Consider the following 20,758-nt stretch of genomic DNA (forward strand, 5'->3'; position numbering starts at 1 on the left):
CTGGTAAACATTATCAGTGTGAATTGCACAAACATGCAGACAGCTACAAAGTCATCAATGATATAGAAAAAAAGGTATTTCGAGCCCAGTTTGCACTGTAGATATTAAAATGGTGGAATACTTTCTCTAAGTTATACATTTTCTCTCATGAAGACAAAAAACACTTCAAAGTCAAGTGCTGTCTTTATGCAATGTGAAAATTACATCTTAGTTTTGTGATAGCTTGTTTGTTGAAAGTGGGAAAATTTTCTTTCCCTCTCTCCATTTCTTTTCTGTGGTCTTGGTGGTGAGTGAAGTGCAGGGGGGATTGGGTGGAGGGGGGAGGGGGGGGGGGGGGGAGCAAACCTGCAACTTCTTTCTCCTTTCTCTTCCTTTACTTTCTTTATTCTTTACTGTCATGATTGTAAACTCCAGTGGTAGCTGCCACCCCTGAGACAAGTTGTTTATGACATTTTTGCTCCCTTATTTGCCTCTTGTGGTATAAATTTAATAACCAATTGAATTATTTATTGAAAGTAGCTGTCATGTTAAGCAGCATCTGTCTTCCCTCTCCTAGAACTACCATACAGCAATATTCCACTATGCGAGTACCTCTCCGCAGGACCTAGTTCACTTCCAGAAGTGAAATAGATTGTAGAATCATACAACTTACAACAATGACCATCCCATCCTGTTGCTCTTCTATTCCCATCAGTCAGGTAAACTGGGACCCACTAAATGTGCTATGGCTGCTGTTATGTAGCAGTATGTGCCTCCCATAAATGTTCTGAGCTGTCTCAGATACAGAGACATTACAAATATTTGGAAATTGTGGCATTCATTCATAACTGAATATTACAATCAAATACACCAATCATGGTAATTATACCTATATGATTACACACTGTTTCCAGTAGTGTGAGATTTCTTAGAAATTACCGTGAGCAGAGTCTATGTTTGTAAACACAATCAAACAGTGAAATGAACTAGCAAATACACACCAAACGTGGAAAGAATAAATGAAACAATAAGAAAAATAAAATGTTTTATTTGTTTTGTAGGGCTCTTATGATATTCAGAGTAATTAAAGTATGCAAGGAAGATCATCTTGAGAATTTATTGTGTGAACTCCTGTTTTGAACACTGAAAATATTCATCCATTATTGCATGATGGCTACTGGTGTGTGTGGGAATTTTCTGTTGAGTTGCTCTTCAGTTTCTTCACCAGAAAGTTTTTTACATATTTAACACCAGCGTTTTACCCATGGATTTGCAAGTAAAAAAAGGTATGATGTAATACAAACTATCAAGAAGAAAATTTATATGCTATCAAGCACCAAGATATGTCCCAAAAAGGAATGACATGCTGCCACAGTCTTATGTCAGTGAGCCTGTCATTTAAATAAACTATATTATCAAAGACATGCAAAAATTTCCAGAATACTTGTCTCACATGTGTAAGTGATCTTATTAGAAAATTGTTTAACAAGCATGGCCTAGATCTAAACAGGTAAGGTAAAGAAGCATTGAGTGATGTTTTAGATGCAGATATTAAGGAAGAGCACAACATAAGAATGGTAAATTCAAAACCAGTTCTCCCAAGCAAGGTTTGGAAATTTAAACGTGCTAATTTACTGGCTCAAAGTATCCCAAATAGAACAATTTATAATGAATGTTTTAAATTACTAAGGTGCTATTTTTTTATGTTAATGTGTGCAAATTCTGGGTGTAGCAAATTTGTGATGATATTACATTAAAACATGAGAGAATTAGTAAATTAAACTGATCAGATAATAGGTCTCTTAGACAATGCACAAGGGATAATTTATGGAAATATTTTATGCTCACAGTCATCGTGTCATTATCACAACCATCACCAGCACTACTGCCACCTTTCTTCAGATTTATAGCCATGCCATAGTAACTTCACACTGTAGAAGTAATATGGAAGGAGGAAGAGTTGCTATATTTGTAAAAACCAAGTATTTGCCGTAAACTGTAAATTTTAAATAATACTGTCTGGAGCAGCATTTTGAGCCATGTGCCACTGGATGGAAGGCATTTGTCCATGTCTATTAATTTTATCTATTTGTGGAACTCCCTCTGGTAATTTCAGTAGCTTCATCAGTCAGTTAGATCTTCTCTTGAAGCAACTAGCAGGAAAAGTGAAGGATATTGTGTTTATTGTTGATTTTAATTTGGATTTTTTAACTTATTCTTCCTAATTGTATCCTGTTAATCTATTTCTTGTGGTGGACATCCCTGTTAGAGTCAGTGTCAGTTCTTTCACATTAATGAAAGAAAATATATAGGCAAAAATAAAACCGACAATCTTGCCATCAAGGAAGTTATTAATGAACAGACATTGACAATCGCCATCAACAGTGTCTCAGAACACAATGAAATGAAGATAGAGAATAAGCAGGGTAATAAAAATAGTGTCATAATTCAGAAGTTTAAATAAATACATTTAGCAAGTAGGCTGGGAACCTCTTCATTGATAAGCTGATGAAAACTAAATTTAATACATTTCGTAATGCAGTTGTGCCCCTTTTTCCACAAAACATTTTCAAAAAGAATATGCACACTGCAGTCCAGCTAACAGATTTTTCATGGATGTTGACTGAACTGACAGGACGTAGGTCAGCCCTCATCGAGGCAATGTGTATCCTCGAGCAACAAGTTCCCATTACTTGTCATGAAATTAGTGTACCAGAGAACGCAAGAGAATTATTAAGTCATTAATAAATAAAGATTCATGTGAAGTTGACAGTATCTCATGTAAGTTACTGAAACCTACTCGAGTAAAATAGTAGAATATTGTGCCATGTATTTGATGTTGCTGTGTACCAGGGTATACTTCTTGCAAGAATAAAATATCCCATTGTAAAACCTCTTTGCAAAAAGGGAGACATCTCAAATGTGGACAACTGTAGGTAAATTTTGCATCTGCCTATATTTTTTGATAAAATATTACATGGCTAACATCTTAACCAGCTTGGAGCTATTAATAAGAGACTTTTGACTTTCAAAATGATGACTCTGTCAATTGTTATATCCTATGACATATTTCAATACGTTGATTCTGTTCATCATAATCTATTATTAGTGAAAGATCAGTATTATGGTACCTGTGGCTCATTAAGTAATCTTTTGAAATCTGTTTTTACCAACAGGAAACAGAAACTAATTTTGGAAGCAGTGGAGCTGAAAATCAGTTATATCTATTTCATGAGACTGAAGAAATCTATATGTCATAAAATTCCTCACTGTTTCTTCCTGTTCCCCATTTTGTTTTGCTAATAAGCTGCCCTTAGCAATTCACAGTTAATAAAAGTTAATGATGTTTACAGATGCTACCAATCTTGAGACTAAAGATTTCTCAAATACAAAGACCTCCTTTGCATGGTCCACAACTAGTTTGCTATGTAATTGGTCTCATGTTTCAGGAAACCGTGATCTGCATTGGTGTAATGAATGAAAAATATCGTCTAGTCACTTTTGTTTTAAAGATGACTGGTTTCCATGTTACTAGCAGATCATCATCAGATTTAGTGCAGCAACATGCATTATTAAACTTTGTTTTTATTTAAAATTTTGTTTCTTTTGTTGGCACTGGCACTTCATTAATTTTGCTACCTGAGGACAAATCCATTTTTAAATAAGCTTTGCAATTTGAAAAATGCTCAGTAACAACCACCAGTTGTTTAGATTGACTTCTGACTCACTACTGAATGTGAATAAGTTTGATGTACTGGATGCTGAGTATATGTGTCTCAACTTAGCTCTCTTTTGAACTAAATTTAATTTCATTTGCATTTACAAAACTGACTCTCAAATTATTCAAAATATTATCAGTTTTCATATAACTAGGGTTTTTATTTAGAGTTAGGTTTTCAACAGTAAAATCAGGACAGTCCCATTTAAATTGAGGTACGTAGCAACTCTGTATTCAGTGCTACTGCTTTTGGCACTGCTTATGAATTACTTCAGGTTTAAAGGTTATAATCTACAAAAAGGATCTAAATACTGTCATTGTGGCATTATTGGCATTATTTTGTAAACATTGTCAAGACAGTACTTTTCTCATCTGAATTAAACTGTAATTATGACTGAGAGCTAATCGGCCTAACTTTCAATATCTTTTAATCTCAGCAGTTGGGAAGAAATTCAGCTGTGGGAGAGGAGTTGTCATTTGTCAAGAAGAAATATTTTCAATTTTTTCCCCTGTGGATTGTTTTATCTAAGGGTCCCCTCCCCTCCTAAACAATTTTTTGAGGATTTTACATCACAGATTTTTTTTATAAAGCTTTCTGTGATAGTATAGTGGATCAGCACTTTCTATTACTTTCATGATACATTTTTGAGCAAAATATTACTGTCTGAAATATGAAGCTTGCACAAGAAAATAAACAGAATGTGTTACACAATTGATGCATTTCTTTGTGGCACTTTTAATGACAAGAATTGCAAACTTAGCTGAAAATAATTGTTCAATAAGTTGCAGAACATATTTATCATCTCTACTTACAGTTAAAAAATTTTAATATTGTGCCATTATTAACTGTGCTGAGCTTTGGCTATATTGTTATTGTAGCTGTTGATGAGCGGAACTGAATGTACTGTGTTTTCTTTCATTAATTTATCACTCTACATTGTTTTTATGTGTCAGCTCAGCTGCTAAATCTAGGTTCTAGTGCAGAGTTCATGTTGTGAATAATGGTGACTGAATGAAATTTCACATATAAGAAAAATACTCAATGTTTTCACAAAAGACATCTTCCATGCCTCCCTATCCACATGTGAATTAAACAGGAATTATATCCTTTTTCAACTGTTAGTTTTTCTTCACTGCGTAGTTTAAATGTCAAAACCTAGTATTTTTTATCACACTACCACAAATTTCGGAAATCAAATAAATCCAAAAATAGAGATATTAATGTTCAGTGAGGTGACAAAATTAGTTGAAAGCTTTGTAATATGTCAGTTAAGGAAGAATTTGTAATACTTTGCAATAGAGACCTCTGCATTCTTTTGATCCGGAATTTTGATTGCTTGTAGTGAACTGTTGGTACTGCAGTTACTGTTACTGAAGTTACTTCAAACCATTATTGTAATATGTAATCTGTAATTAGGCATGTAAATATTTTTTTTTAGTTCATTCAGATGTTTCAGAAACATAGATGTTATCTTTTACAAAGTTGTTTTAATTTTCAATTGGTTACAGATTCTGAGTATGAGGTAATTGTTGTAACTGAAGATTCAATAATATGTTGGAGTTGGGAAGGTGTTAACACTACACCTCCTGAAAATGTCATAACCAGTGGTGAGATAACAGCCACATTGTCACTTGAAGATTTGGAAAAACAGGTTCTAGGACGCTGTAAAGGCACAACATTTGTATGTGCCACAATAACGGAAGACAGTGAGTTTGTCATTACTGCATCTTCAAACCATAGTGTCTGCATTTGGGACATAAATCCAAACGCACCATATATTGTAAAAGAATACCATGACCAAAGTGGGTAAGAAACCTTTCACATTATTTGGCATACTTATCAGTCACTAACTTTGAGATATGTGCATTTTTTTAAAGTTGTTATATACATCATGACATGAAATGGTCTAAGAGAAAACTTTCTCTTGTTGCTGTTGTATACATTTTTCCAATCTTAATATCCAGTTTTATACCTGGGAGTGATTTTAAAGAATATTACATTGCCTATGTTAAAGAAAAAGTGAAGTGTGTACAAGTGTCTCATTGTCTATCCTTTTTGTATGGATTTTGTGTACAGTGTGAACAGTAGATTTATTTGTGGCACATGAAGTACTGAATTTTCCTGTGTGGCATAGCCATGTGCATCTAATATAATACATTTAGTTGTACACTGGTTTCTCACTACAGTAATTAGCGAAAGAAAGAATCAAAGCCTTTTTGAGAGAACAACTTCAGTGACCCTGAAACTGTTCAGAAGCAAGTCCAGTGGTTTTGAGAAACATTGTGTGCCACTCACTATGCTCTTTAAAAAATTGGGACATAGTCTTTGAAATATTGAAATGTTGAAATTTAGTCAATGATTGCTTTTACTGTTTCTTGTGGTTTAAAGTGGTTTAAATAAACAAATCTCTTACAAATAATATGTTTTAAATGTTATTCGACTCATATGAATGATTTCATAATAAATCACTTGCAACTACTGCTGATAATTTCGAATTAAAATGTTAAATTTATTTATTTATTTATTTATTCTTTGTCCATGGACTCCAGCTGAAAATCCAGCTGAGAGTATTGGGTGTGTCATACAATAGGCTATTAACATCAAACTTGATTTCATTATATATAAATGAAACAAATAATTTAACAGGAATAGTCTATAAGCATACAAAGGTATTACGTGTTTCACATTCTGTATACACACACATCCAAACAACATACAGAAATGATAATTTTTAAAGGTACATTTCAGTAATGATATAACATATTTAAACACCATCTTAGTATTCACTCAAACTATATATACATTTCTCTGTAAGATATAGTTTCAAATGATTTTTAAAACATTTTAAGTCTGTTTCTTTTTTAATGATTTCGGGGAGTTTATTAAAAAACCTATTGCCTGCTTCTTCAGGGGCAGTCATAGACAGTTTTAGATTTCTGTTTATCATGTTGTAATTTTCATTTCCTCTTGTACCGTGTTTGTGTACATCTTTATTTAGGAGGTGTTTATCACTTGACCTTACCACCATTATGCTTTGGTATATGTACAGTGAATATACTGTCATAATATTACAGTGTACAAAAGCTTGCCTACAGGTCTGTCTTGGTGGTATTTTTGCAATGCATCTCACTGCCCTTTTCTGAATTGTGAATACTCTTTTTAAGTAGCCAGCTTGGGCACTTCCCCATATATGAACTGAATAAGACAAATGTGGGAAGACAAGATCTGAGGACTTTATCTTCCACAGTCTTAGCTGTTTTATGCATGATGAGGACGACGGTTCAATCCCGCGTCCGGCCATCCTGATTTAGGTTTTCCGTGATTTCCCTAAATCGCTTCAGGCAAATGCCGGGATGGTTCCTTAGAAAGGGCACGGCCGATTTCCTTCCCCGTCCTTCCGTAATCCGAGCTTGTGCTCCATCTCTAATGACCTCGTTGTCGACAGGACGTTAAACAGTAATCTCCTCCTCCTCCTCCTTTATGCATGATGAAAATCTGTTTGTTTATCTTTTTAAAAGTGCATCTATGTGCTCCCCCCATGCCAAATGTTTGTCTATTTTAGTTTCTAGAAAGTTTGTACTTGTTACTTCTTTAATAGTCTTTCCATTTATATAATAATTTTCACTATGCTTGGTCTGAAATACTACATTCATTGTTTTAGACTGATTCACAAAAAGGTTGTTTTGTGTTAAATATTTATTTGCATTTTCGATATTCAGGAGTGCTTCCTTCTCAAGCTCCTCCTTTGTGTCAGCTGTGCAAATGAGTGTTGTGTCATCAGCATACATTATAAGTTTCTGATTTATATAGCTAGGGAAGTCAATTACGTAGAGTATAAATTGTATTGGCCCAATCACCGACCTTGCGGCACACCGTGTTTGACTGTTTGCAATTCTGATCTGTAGTTTGTTATATTTCCCCCACTAGTATGTCTGATTTCTATGCATTGTTTTCTATTTGTAATGTATAATTTAAGTATGTCATTTTCCTCTAATTCCATACTGATATAATTTCATCATTAATTTTGAGTGGTTCACACAATCAAATGCCTTGATAGGTCCATGAAAATCCCACAAGTCTTTTGTTGCCTGTCAAGTAAATTAAGAATGTGCTCAATTATATCTGTTGATGCTGTTTTTGTTGACTTCCCTTCTCTGAAACCATATTGTGATGAATGCAGTATACTGTACTTTGTTATAAAACTTACAATTCTTTATTATCATTTCACAGATTTTAGCAAATGTTGAGATCAATGATATTGGCCTGTAATTTCCTAATTCATCCCTGTTCCCTTTCTTAAAGATTGGCTTCACTTCACTTACTTTAAGTGAATCTGGACATATACCTTCTTCTATCACAGCATTCAGCATGCGTGTCAATGGTTTTAATATACATTCTTTGCATTCCTTTGTGAGATGTGATGTGACACCATCTAAGACAGATGAATGTTTAATTTTAAGTTGTTTTATTAGGTTTGACACTTCTGTATCTATTGTAGGTATGAAAACTATAGTATGATTTGTATGTGAGGGGGCTTAACAATTTACTTACTGCATTTGTTTTATTTTGTCTTATTAATTCATCCGCTACAGTAATATAATATCTGTTAAAAGTATTGGCTATTTCTAGAGGGTTTGCGTTGCTTTTCCCACTCATCAGTGGGCAGATGTCATCTGCCCAATTTGTTACTTTTCCTCTCTCTTCATTAATGAAAGACCATAAACCTTTTGAGTAGTTCTTTCCCTTATCTATAGACATCCTGATGAATGATTCTTTAGTTTCTCTGATAAAACTACAGTACTCTTTCTTTTTTATTTTATACAGTGTGTTGTAGGCCTCAGTATTTTTTGTTTGTTTGGAGAGGTCATAATACACTCTCAGATTATTTCTGGCATGGATTACTTCTCCAGTCACCCAGCTTTCCTTTTTTTGTTGCTTTCTGGCAAGCCTTTTACTAACAGGACATGTAACATCATAATTATTATTGAATAAAGAAAAAAACGGGTTCCATTTTGTGTTTGCATCTTTAGCTGCATATATTGTTTCCCATTTTTATGCCTTTAACATCTTTTGTAGCTGATTTATGTTATGTGGGTGGTTCTGTCTTCTCATCTCCCATATCTTCTGCACTGAATCACTAGTCTTTATATTTCTGTCTATCATGATTGCAAAATGGTATGCTAATGTGGAGTTTATTACCTGTGTGTCACAATAGCATGTAGGAATATTTGTTATTACATGATCAATTATTGTTTCACTATGCTTTGTTATTCTGGTTGGTTTATCTATTTTTATTTTTAGATTGTATATGCACAATAAGTCCAGTAGGGTCTTAGTATTGTCTGTATTTTTACTTGTGTCTATGTTCAGATCTCCTATAATGATCAAATAAGCATATGTTTTTGAGAGGTGTTGGATTATATCTTCCAGCTGTTCAAAGAATGTTTTAATTACACCATTTGGTGATCGATACAAACCTAATACACAACATAAATTCCCAGCAATTTTAGTTTCCAGTGCTGTAGCTTCAAAGCTCAATTCTATATTATATTTTGTTATATTTATGGCTTTAGTTGATTTTTAGTTAGAAAAAATGGCAACCCCACCACCTTTATAGGAAGTTCTGCAAAAACTGTCTACTATCACATAATTCTTCAAGTTGTACATTCCTATGAGATTTTCTTTTAGCCCATGTTTGGTAACTACTAGAATGTTTGGCCTATATTCCTGTAATATTACCTCTAGTTCCTCTGTTTTATTGTTTGTGTATTAAACATTTTGGTGAAGTATTATAACAGTTGGCTTTAAATTTAATAGTTCCCCTTCCTGTAATATACTGAGCACATCACTTGCTCCCGTTGCTTCTGGTACTATGCAGTGATTTTTTTTCAGTTTGTGTCATTAAACCTGGGTCATATCTTTGTCTTATGTTTATATTCCTCTCACTATTGTCACACTGGTATTTAAGATGGACAGTTTTACTTACATCTTTTTCCATGTTCTCTTTCTGCTTACTCGATACCATAAAAAATCCTCACTTATGTAGGCATTCAGACTTCCCGGGCTTGCACAGGGGAGTGAGTAGATAATATTTTGTATTGGAACCCATGTACAGAAATGTGCTACAACCATTTTAAAACATGTTGAATGTGACCACTTTCATAAGTAACTGATTAGACATGACCCAGTACATCACTTGTGCTACAGTTCCACTCATTAATAGCTAAAGAAATTGCTCATGTACTCATTGACGGGTTCTCTTCAGTGTGATGCAGTACAGCCTCTTCCATTTTGGGTGTGCAGCATCTCCTTGGAGCATTGCAGTCATGCCTGCTTAGAGTTTAGGTACCCTTTCTGAAGCTGTTACGTAATTGTGGCAAAAATGGTATGTGATGGAGTCAGACGTGGAGACCAATCTTGATAAAGGTGACGAGCTGCAATTCCTTTAATGTGAGTGTTGCTATGCAGGAGGATCACGTTGGTGTATTCTGCAAACGTATACTCAACCATGTTGCTCTAACACTTGCAGAATGAGACTCACACCAGGTCATAGAGGTAGGATAGAAATCAAATAACATCAGCCAATCTGGCGTAACCACCACCGCCATGACTAACCTTGCATACTTACCTACCAAACATGTTTTCAAATGGCCGTAGCACAGAAATGGTATGTTTCCAGACTTTAGTTCCTGTTCAAAATATTATGCTCACATTCCCATCTACAAGTCTTAAAAGTTTGTTAAGAGGAATTTCCAAACACCTTGTATAGAGCAGAGATGGTCATCTGGGTGCCTGATTACCCTAGCCCAGTACAGCCAGGCTGGCCTGACATAGATGCAGATAGCTTATCAGCAATCACATGTCACAGTGCAGCAAAATAAAGTGAGAGAGCACGCCCAGCTTAAACGAGCAGGCATTGGTAGTAGTGTGTCATACCAGGACATGATAGGGATTTGGTGGCAGCTGGTGAAATCTAATTCTGTTTTATTATTTACAATGTATTTACATTACATACAAAAATGCAGGCATCTTTATTTTGCTTTCTTTTATTTATTTTACTAATTACAGTGTATATTTCCTGTAAGCAAGGGAATGCGTGGTGTGCAGTCAAAGAACAGCCCTCAGATGGCCATCTGTGGTTGTCATTGATGTTTCAATTTGCAAAGTTTTAAGGCTGAGAAAACTTGTTCACATAAATTTATAGGACCAAATATGTCCATTATAGCTGCCATTTTCACATGTAGTTTAGGGAGTCTATCCTGTGGAAAGTAAGAATAAAACTGAGGATGTCCTTCACCATTCTAAACTTCTCCTTAATAAAATGAGCATGTTGCACATTTGTTAATTCTAATTGCACCTCTGTGCACACAGTTCTGACATCAATTGAACATTTTGACATGAAGATATCAAACAATGGCTCAAATGAGTTCAAATCCTCCAATCTTTTCATGAATATTACACCTCAATTATTGAGAGACTGAATGAATAACTAAAGATTATTATTTATGGTAGCTACAAATTTCATCGCATTTGGAAAATGCATGAAATTGCTATTCTAGAATTGACTTCTCTCTGTCTCCAACTTCATTTACATTATGCAAATTTTGGCAAACAGAGATACAATTAATTGACCTTTTCCTGGAAAAGAAGCATTGAGAGTGTTCAAATGGACCATTATTTCAGTACCAAGTGCTAGGCTGGACCTGAGTTTCTCCTGGCATATACAATGTTCAAATACTCATGGGAATGCAGGCAGCTGACATTGTCAACAACTGCCAATATTTCAACAGGAGCTCACCCTGCCATTTTCAAGGCAAAACTTCAGCGAGCAAGGGGGGGGGGGGGGAGAGAGAGAGAGAGAGAGAGAGAGAGAGAGAGAGAGAGAGAATGTGTGTGTGGTGTGTGTGTGTGTGTGTGTGTGTGTTTATTATCTTTATGTAGTTTCTCTGAAAACCAAGGTTTTAAATTGGCTTGCACAGCACTTACATGCTCCAGTTTTACCTTGGAAATGGCAGGGTATGCTCCTGTTGAAATATCGGCAGTTGTTGATGACGTCATGTGGCTGCATTCGCGTAAGTTATTGGAACAATTGCTATATGAGCTATACAGTGAGAGCCAGAAAGCTCAGGAACTAACCTCCCTTTCATATCCATAAAATGATTTACTTGGTAATACAAAAGGAGGAAACATTCGAGGGTGTTTTGCCCCTACTCAGCTATCTTATCTGACAAAAACAGGGTATATCATTGAAATCAGATTCCAGTTAATCCATTAACTCTCAAAACTGCCTTTGATTCAGTTTAGAGACCTAACAACTACGTTCATAACCATGTCAACGTGCACAGTCTTGGCACAAAGTGCCTCCACTGAGTGGAATTTCTGTCCTGATATCAGCTTAGTTTTCAGAAGTCTCACAAATCCCTAATTACAACTGGTCATATTTGGTGTGGTATCAGTGGCAAGGGAAACCAGCTTATTTCCAGGGGAAGGGGAGATTCATATCCTGAAGGGCCTGTTCAGTGACACAAAATGTATTTTCCCCAGTACATGTATTTCTCATCAGCATTAAATCCAGAAGTTCTTCTGTGATAATCAGATCTATATCCACTTCTTGGACAAAAATCCTTAATTCTGCTGTATCAATAATGTTGTTACTTTCATCAAGGCATAGAGAATATGCAATTAATTGTTGCCATCTCAGCGTTAGTTGTCATTCAACACCTGTGCTAACCTCTAGTATACAGCATGCAGTTGTATGATGATACACACAGACTGCATTAAATTGTGATTTAGTTAGACGATACATGGCTTCTCTGGCAGTGTTGAGGCATTCTTCCACAAATGACTCAGTGGAGAATGGTTAAAGCTCCAGCAGTTGGGTGAGCCATTTTAAAGCTCACCCTCACTGCATGATGGCTTGTAACTTCATATTCCCAGAAATGAAATTGTTGGGTAAATAAAATTGTAATATAAGTCTAATAGTTGATATTAAGTTAACTGAAATAAAAGAGCTTACCTCATTGCTGGTGGATTCTTTTAGCTTTGCAATTAGTTGCAAATGCTTGTCTCCCTGAAAACTGTTGCACATGTCATCATGTTTGGAATGTAATGTCACGCAATGTTATATTTTTTTCTGCAACAGAACTTCCACATATTAAACATTTAGCACATTCATTAGTTAAAACTTCTGGCCTAAGAGACCATGGTTGAACCCTAGAAATTCTACCTTTTGATGTTTAGTAGCCAACTGTGGGCAGCGTCTTGTGAAGTGAGACAATGACTGGCCGCTAGTCAGTGGAGGTCCCGTTTATATAGAGTGCATAGAGGGTGCCACCACTTGTCACATGCTGTCAACAGTGAAACTCTCTCTGACTAACGTCTACTGTCTATCAAAAGTAACTGATTGTCACATCATTGGTACAAAGTCGACCACCATACCTTATCTAACTTTAGGCCTTCTTCTTTTCTGTTAAAATTATTGTGGTGTTATAGATCTCTATGGCTTATCTGTACATACATCCTTAGTAATGTGATGTCATAGCAAGCACATTTGTCTCACTAAATTTGATTTCATGATCACCATCTTCAAAAACATGTTCCACTACAACCGATTCGTCAGTGTGTCCCAGACTACAGGTACTTTTGTGTTCAGTTAGGCAGATATTAACACTTCTTTTTGTTGTTCCAATATAAACCTTCCCACAACTACACAGAATTTTATACACCCCAGGGGTTGTAAAATGGTGTCGTGCATCTTAATGAAGATACCGGCCCTGAAAGACTACACATTATAATTTAGCACATTCTCCAATTTGCACAAAAAGCCTTTACCCATCCCACTGGGATTCTGTTTGCACTAGAATGTGCTCTCTTCTCAGCTGAATCCATATTCAGAGCATGAGGTGTAAATGCAGTGAGACAATAGATTTGTTTACACAGCCAAGACCGACAACATGCAACAATTCTGCCTGCTTGCCACCCATCTACTGAGGGGAACCCACTAGGCAAAATTCCTAGTTGGAGCAAGCCTGGTACAGAGGTTAAGATAGCATAAAATAGAATGTCTGTATTATGCTGGAATATTTCCATTGGCAGTTTTGATTGAATTTTTTCCTCTATATTCAATACCAGGTGAAATCTATCTTGCACCCCCTTCTTGCTTCCTTAATGCCACAGTGTAGGGCATACCTGAACTGCTTGCTGCAATGTGGTGCAGATGGGAGAAGGTGAGTGAATGAAGTGCAGAATCTGGCCTTTTAGCGGTGCTTTTAATCACTCAGACATGCTTAAGCATGAGCCTGCATTGCAGCATCAGATCGATTACAGTTGTTTCATATGCAGGTAAAGGTATCTATGCATATAATTTTAATATATCACAACAATAGATGACAAAATTTACCTGAGCATTATAGAAAAGATTGGAACTATTAATAACATTCAGGTTAATCTTTTCTGTGTGGTTTACACTATCAGTGGTGACTAATTAAAAACAATCCCAAAAAGATGGTTTTTTGGAAACAAATTACCAACAATATCTTCTATCACATAAATAAAATGAAAAAAGGGCATAATGAAACAACAGCCAAGAATCAGAAATAAAATACATTTAAGAGGGGACACAGACAGAAAACATAAAAGAATCAGAAACACTGTATAGATTAAACTAAATAACTACACCAGTAGAAGATGAAAAGATATTGGAATTGCAAGGAAAAACAATAAAAAGAAGAGAAAATTGAAATGTATCCTCTTTGGTCAGCACAGAACTAAAATAATACTAATAAAAATAAAATAAAAAGGAAATGTATTGTAAAAAAGATTAAAAATTAGAACAAAATATCCATTATTTTTGCAAACAATATCTTATGTTAGTGTGCATGTAAACCTAGAATATTAAACTCATTTGCTTGTATTTGCATTGCAGGGATATATACTGCCTGAGCTCTATCAGTGTAGATAGCAGTATACACAGATTTCTGTCATGTACCAATAAAAATGTCAGACTCTGGAAATTTGATCCTTCTGCTTCTGGGAATAATGTCACTCTTCTAAGCACATTCGATGCATTATGGCAAAGTGACGACCTTAATTTTACACTGCCTTTATTTGCTGTTGCAGACAACACCAACAAAGTACAGGTACAAAATATTATAAAATGTTATTTGACTGGTGAACACATCGGGATTGTTATATGATTGTGTGTGTGTGTGTGTGTGTGTGTGTGGGGGGGGGGGGGGGGGGGGGAGAGAGAGAGAGAGAGAGAGAGAGAGAGAGAGAGAGAGAGAGAGAAAATTTTTGTCAAGTGCCATGCCTGGTGCTAAATGTCGTGCTAATAAAGGTGTTGTTCTTCCTGTCAAACCAATGCAACGCATAATTATTTGTTGACACCTGTCTTAAAAATATATTAGTGTGATGTATTTGGTAGAAATACACTCCTGGAAATGGAAAAAAGAACACATTGACACCGGTGTGTCAGACCCACCATACTTGCTCCGGACACTGCGAGAGGGCTGTACAAGCAATGATCACACGCACGGCACAGCGAACACACCAGGAACCGCGGTGTTGGCTGTCGAATGGCGCTAGCTGCGCAGCATTTGTGCACCGCCGCCGTCAGTGTCAGCCAGTTTGCCGTGGCATACGGAGCTCCATCGCAATCTTTAACACTGGTAGCATGCCGCGACAGCGTGGACGTGAACCGTATGTGCAGTTGACGGACTTTGAGCGAGGGCGTATAGTGGGCATGCGAGAGGCCGGGTGGACGTACCGCCGAATTGCTCAACACGTGGGGCGTGAGGTCTCCACAGTACATCGATGTTGTCGCCAGTGGTCGGCGGAAGGTGCACGTGCCCGTCGACCTGGGACCGGACCGCAGCGACGCACGGATGCACGCCAAGACCGTAGGATCCTACGCAGTGCCGTAGGGGACCGCACCGCCACTTCCCAGCAAATTAGGGACACTGTTGCTCCTGGGGTATCGGCGAGGACCATTCGCAACCGTCTCCATGAAGCTGGGCTACGGTCCCGCACACCGTTAGGCCGTCTTCCGCTCACGCCCCAACATCGTGCAGCCCGCCTCCAGTGGTGTCGCGACAGGCGTGAATGGAGGGACGAAGGAGACGTGTCGTCTTCAGCGATGAGAGTCGCTTCTGCCTTGGTGCCAATGATGGTCGTATGCGTGTTTGGCGCCGTGCAGGTGAGCGCCACAATCAGCACTGCATACGACCGAGGCACACAGGGCCAACACCCGGCATCATGGTGTGGGGAGCGATCTCCTACTCTGGCCGTACACCACTGGTGATCGTCGAGGGGACACTGAATAGTGCAGGGTACATCCAAACCGTCATCGAACCCATCGTTCTACCATTCCTAGACCGGCAAGGGAACTTGCTGTTCCAACAGGACAATGCACGTCCGCATGTATCCCGTGCCACCCAACGTGCTCTAGAAGGTGTAAGTCAACTACCCTGGCCAGCAAGATCTCCGGATCTGTCCCCCAATGAGCATGTTTGGGACTGGATGAAGCGTCGTCTCACGCGGTCTGCACGTCCAGCACGAACGCTGGTCCAACTGAGGCGCCAGGTGGAAATGGCATGGCAAGCCGTTCCACAGGACTACATCCAGCATCTCTACGATCGTCTCCATGGGAGAATAGCAGCCTGCATTGCTGCGAAAGGTGGATATACACTGTACTAGTGCCGACATTGTGCATGCTCTGTTGCCTGTGTCTATGTGCCTGTGGTTCTGTCAGTGTGATCATGTGATGTATCTGACCACAGGAATGTGTCAATAAAGTTTCCCCTTCCTGGGACAATGAATTCACGGTGTTCTTATTTCAATTTCCAGGAGTGTATATAAAGATGAGTATGGTGGTGAAATTGTTTGAACAACTGCTGTTCACATTGCTATGCATATCACTTACCCCACTCACAAACAAACCATTGCTCAGCCATCAGAATGCTCACTTGTGGCTTGGTAGCCATTTGTAATGGAACTCCCCACGTGCTGCTACTGTCAGGTGAAAATTCACTCACTTATTTAGTTTTTGAATGGGAAGGCTTTAAATCTGTCAAATTCGTTGTTGATTGATAGAAGTGTAGGAGAAGCAGTGCATGAATGTCAAAATATCTGCTAGTATTGCAGGATGTTAACAGCTGGTTGCACTGAAATTCACAGCCAAAAAAGAACTGAGAGACTATCGGTTTCTAACTGAAGAGTCACAACGATTGAATAAGTCGTGCATCAGAATAAGAGGTTCACTGTAACTGAGTTCATGTTTTTGGCTCCTGAGATTCCTTGTAACACTATTCATGAGACATTGACTGAAAAGTTCACTATCAGAAAGTATGCACAAGAGGGGCCCACAACTGGCTACAGCAGACTTCAATGGCAACACATTTCATCTTCCTGTTAATTTCTTCAATGCAATGCAAAAAATGACAACACTTAGGATTTGATTGTCATGGCTGTCAAAACTTGGGGTATTCCATTCATACCTGCAACCATACAGCAATCATGTGAGCATTGGCATCCTCCTTGCTCAAGCCATGAAAATTCAATCAGTCTGCTGACAGATTCAAGAAAACTGTGTTTTGGGATTGAAAGGGGGTATTTTTGATTGATTTCTTGACTTCTGAGGCATAAGTAAACATTTAAACAACTGCTTGCTTCCGTGTCACCCATCGAACCATCGTTATTCTGCAACAGTTTTGATGGAACAGTGTCACACAACTCTCACAATAGTCTGGAATTGCCACCCAATGGCTACACATTGTTTCCTAAGTAGACTACCACTTGTTTTCTAAATTGAAGGAATGTTCAAGCAGAAGGTTCTTTAGTGGTGATGGTGAAATTAAGTGCAAAGCCCACCATTTCCATAAAAACATGGTGGCACACTGGTACCACATGAGCCTACAAAAACTGCCCCAACATCTACAAAATTTGCCAAGTGAAATGGTTATTATATTGGAAAGTAGAGGAATATTCAACCTTTATAATGATTATCAGTTGTTAAAGAGAAGATTTCTTTCCATTTACAAAAAGAAGAAAACAAGACCTCATTTTTGGGATCACTCTCATATTTCAAAAAATGAACTGCATCTTAGATAGCAGCAACCCGGATGATGATGTGGTCTTTGGCTCCCAAAGCATTCGATATAACTCCATGTTGCTGCCTAATGAGCAAAATATGAGCATATAGAATGTCAGAACAGCTTTGTGATTTGATTGGAGAGTTCTTAGCAAACAGAACAAAACATGCCACTTTAGCAGAGAGAAATCTTCAGACACAAAAGTAACTTCAGGTGTGCCCCAAGGGAGTGTTTTTAGGAGCATTACTTTTCCCAATTTCTATAAATGACCAAATTGATAATGTTGAAAGTTATATGAAGCTTCCAACAGATGATGCCCTTATATACAGAGAAGTCACCGTGGTGGAAAATCGTAGCAATGAGCAGTATGGTCTGCAGAGGATCGACAGCTGGGGCAGGGGTTGGCAGTGGACCCTCAACATAAAAAAATGTAATATATTGCACATAAATAGACATAAAGACCCATTATTGTATGATTACACAATTGCAGAACAATCGCTGGAAGCAGTGACCTCCATTAAATAAATATGTGGGGTATGTATACAGAGAGATTTAAAGTGGAACGACCACATAAAAATTATCATAGGTAAGGCAGATTCTAGACTGAGGTTCATTGGAAAAATCCTCAGGAAGTGTAGTCCACCGACGAAGGGATAACTTACAAATCCCATGGTTGACCAATACTTAAATATTGCTCATCAATTTTGAAGCTGTATCAGACAGAATTGATAGCAGAAACTGAGAAGATCCAGAGACGGACACAACCATGTCACAGAGATGCTAATCCAACTGTAGTGGGAGATGCTACAAGAGAGACATTGTGCTTCACTGTGTGATTTAATGTTAGGTAGTTAGTTACTTTCATGTTCCATGGATTATTTTGCATGATAATTCATCATGTTGTGGAGTGAGTCATTTTACATTCATATTGCAGACTAATTTGTACATCTATTTGTACTCTAAATATCACCATATAATTTTTTTCCTCCCGAAATGAAAACAAGATATACAGCCTGAGTTAGCCATTCCTACCCACTGCCTTTTACACATTACAAACATAGAAATTCTTCTGTGGAATAGAAGGAGTTGTCAAGGAGAAACTTTTTCAGTTTATTTTCAAATTTTACCTTGCTATCTGTCAGACATTTTATGTCACTGGGTAAGTGGTCAAAAGTTTTTGTTGCAGCATTGTGCACCCCTTTCTGTGCCAAAGACAACCTTAATGTTGAGTAATGAATGTCATTTTTCTTCTGTTATTGTAATTATGTACCTCAATGTCCCTTTTGAACTGTAGTGGAATATTTACAACAAACTTAATGAGGGAGTAAATATACTGCGAAGCTGTAGTCAGAACGCCCAACTCCTTAAAAAGATGTCTGCAAGATGATCGCAGGTGAGCACCACCTATTATTCTTACAGCACATTTAAGGGCAATGAAGACCTTCTTTCTTAAAGATGATTTACCCGAGAACATTATTCCATATGACATTACTGAATGAAAATAAGGAAATACGTCAGCTTACTGATTTCTCTCTCCCCAAAATTTGCTATGATTCTAAATGCAAATGTGTTTTTCCAATTTAAAATCTCATCAATATGGCCATGTAAGAATTTTGAAGTTTCCACCTTATATATTATTTCATCACCATGTGTTACACTTATCACTGGTGCAGTACCCCTAGAGGTGCAGAACTGAATGTGATGTGTCTTTGTGAAATTCAGGGTAAGACCATTCGCAGAAGACCAGTCAATGATACTTTGGAGAACTTTGTTTACCATTTCTTCCATTTCTCTATGTATACTGAGAGTTATTACAATACTGGTGTCATCTGCAAAAAGGATTAATTCTGCTTGATGTACATGAGACAGTAGATCATTTACATATATGAGAAACAGTAGTCGACCTAAGATTGAGCCTTGGGGAACCCCATATGTGATTTCTCCCCAGTCAGAATTATGTCTCTGGATTCTGTTGGTTGAATTACTACTAAGTACAACTTTCTGCATTCTTTTGGTTAGATATGACATGATCCATTGGTTGGCTGTATCATCAATCCCATAAAACTTCAATTTACCTAGGAGTATACTTTGATTCACACAGTCAAATGCTTTGGATAGATCACAGAAAATACCTATCAGTGCTATTTTGTTATTTAATTCTTGTAATATCTGCTTCTCAGTAGAGCAACCCTTCTGAAACCCAAACTATGATTTGCTGAGGATATTGTTGTTGCCTAGGTGAGATACTATTCTCAAATACATGACCTTCTCAAAAATTTTGGAAAATGATGTCAGCAGCGAAATAGGTCAGTAGTTCCTGACGTCTCTCTTATCACCTTTCTTAAAGAGGGCTTTAATAATGCCATATTTTAGTCTCTGTGGAAAAATGCCATGAGTTAGTGATGCACTGCATATTTCAGACGATACTGGACTTACTGTATGGGAACAAATCTTTAGTACTCTATTGGGAACATCATCAAAACCAGAAGAGCTTTTATTCTTGAGAGAATGTATGACCCTCTTAAGTTGGTGGTACATTAATATGATGAAATTTTATGTGAGTTACTTCTTCAACATATTGCTGTAATCTTTCTCTTGAACTGTTGGTCCCTATGCTTTCTACTGTGTTTAATAAATTATTATTAAATACAGTTGCTACCTGTGACTTATCATCTACATCACTTCCATTCAATTCAGTAGTAATGTTATCCTCTTTTGTGGTTGGTTGTCCTGCCTTTTTCTTCACTATTGCCTTAACTCTGTTGTCAGACGTACTGATTTCTGACATTATGTGCATGTTTCTCAATTTTTTAATAACCTTTCTTAGTAATTTTGAGTAGTTTTTGTAGTGCACAACTTGTTCTTGCCAAGAGATACATTTCCCTTTTCCTATCACAAGATACTTTAATCCCCTTAGTGATTCATGGTTTTTTACATGGCTGTTTAATGTCCCTTCTGATTAGCTTACGC

The 20,758-nt window shown here is 37.3% G+C and overlaps 1 protein-coding gene across 1 annotated transcript in view; it reads left to right on the forward strand.

Annotated features, from left to right (window-relative positions):
* The window catches only part of LOC124723222 (apoptotic protease-activating factor 1), a 282,007-nt gene that overhangs the window by 197,149 nt on the left and 64,100 nt on the right, over nt 1-20,758 (forward strand). The window contains exons 14-15 of the mRNA XM_047248407.1: nt 5,207-5,504; nt 14,623-14,836. Of these exons, the coding sequence (XP_047104363.1) occupies nt 5,207-5,504; nt 14,623-14,836 (512 nt within the window). The remainder of the gene's footprint in view (nt 1-5,206; nt 5,505-14,622; nt 14,837-20,758) is intronic.

Source organism: Schistocerca piceifrons, chromosome X (assembly GCF_021461385.2).
Source record: "Schistocerca piceifrons isolate TAMUIC-IGC-003096 chromosome X, iqSchPice1.1, whole genome shotgun sequence".
NCBI classification, from domain to species: domain Eukaryota; kingdom Metazoa; phylum Arthropoda; class Insecta; order Orthoptera; family Acrididae; genus Schistocerca; species Schistocerca piceifrons.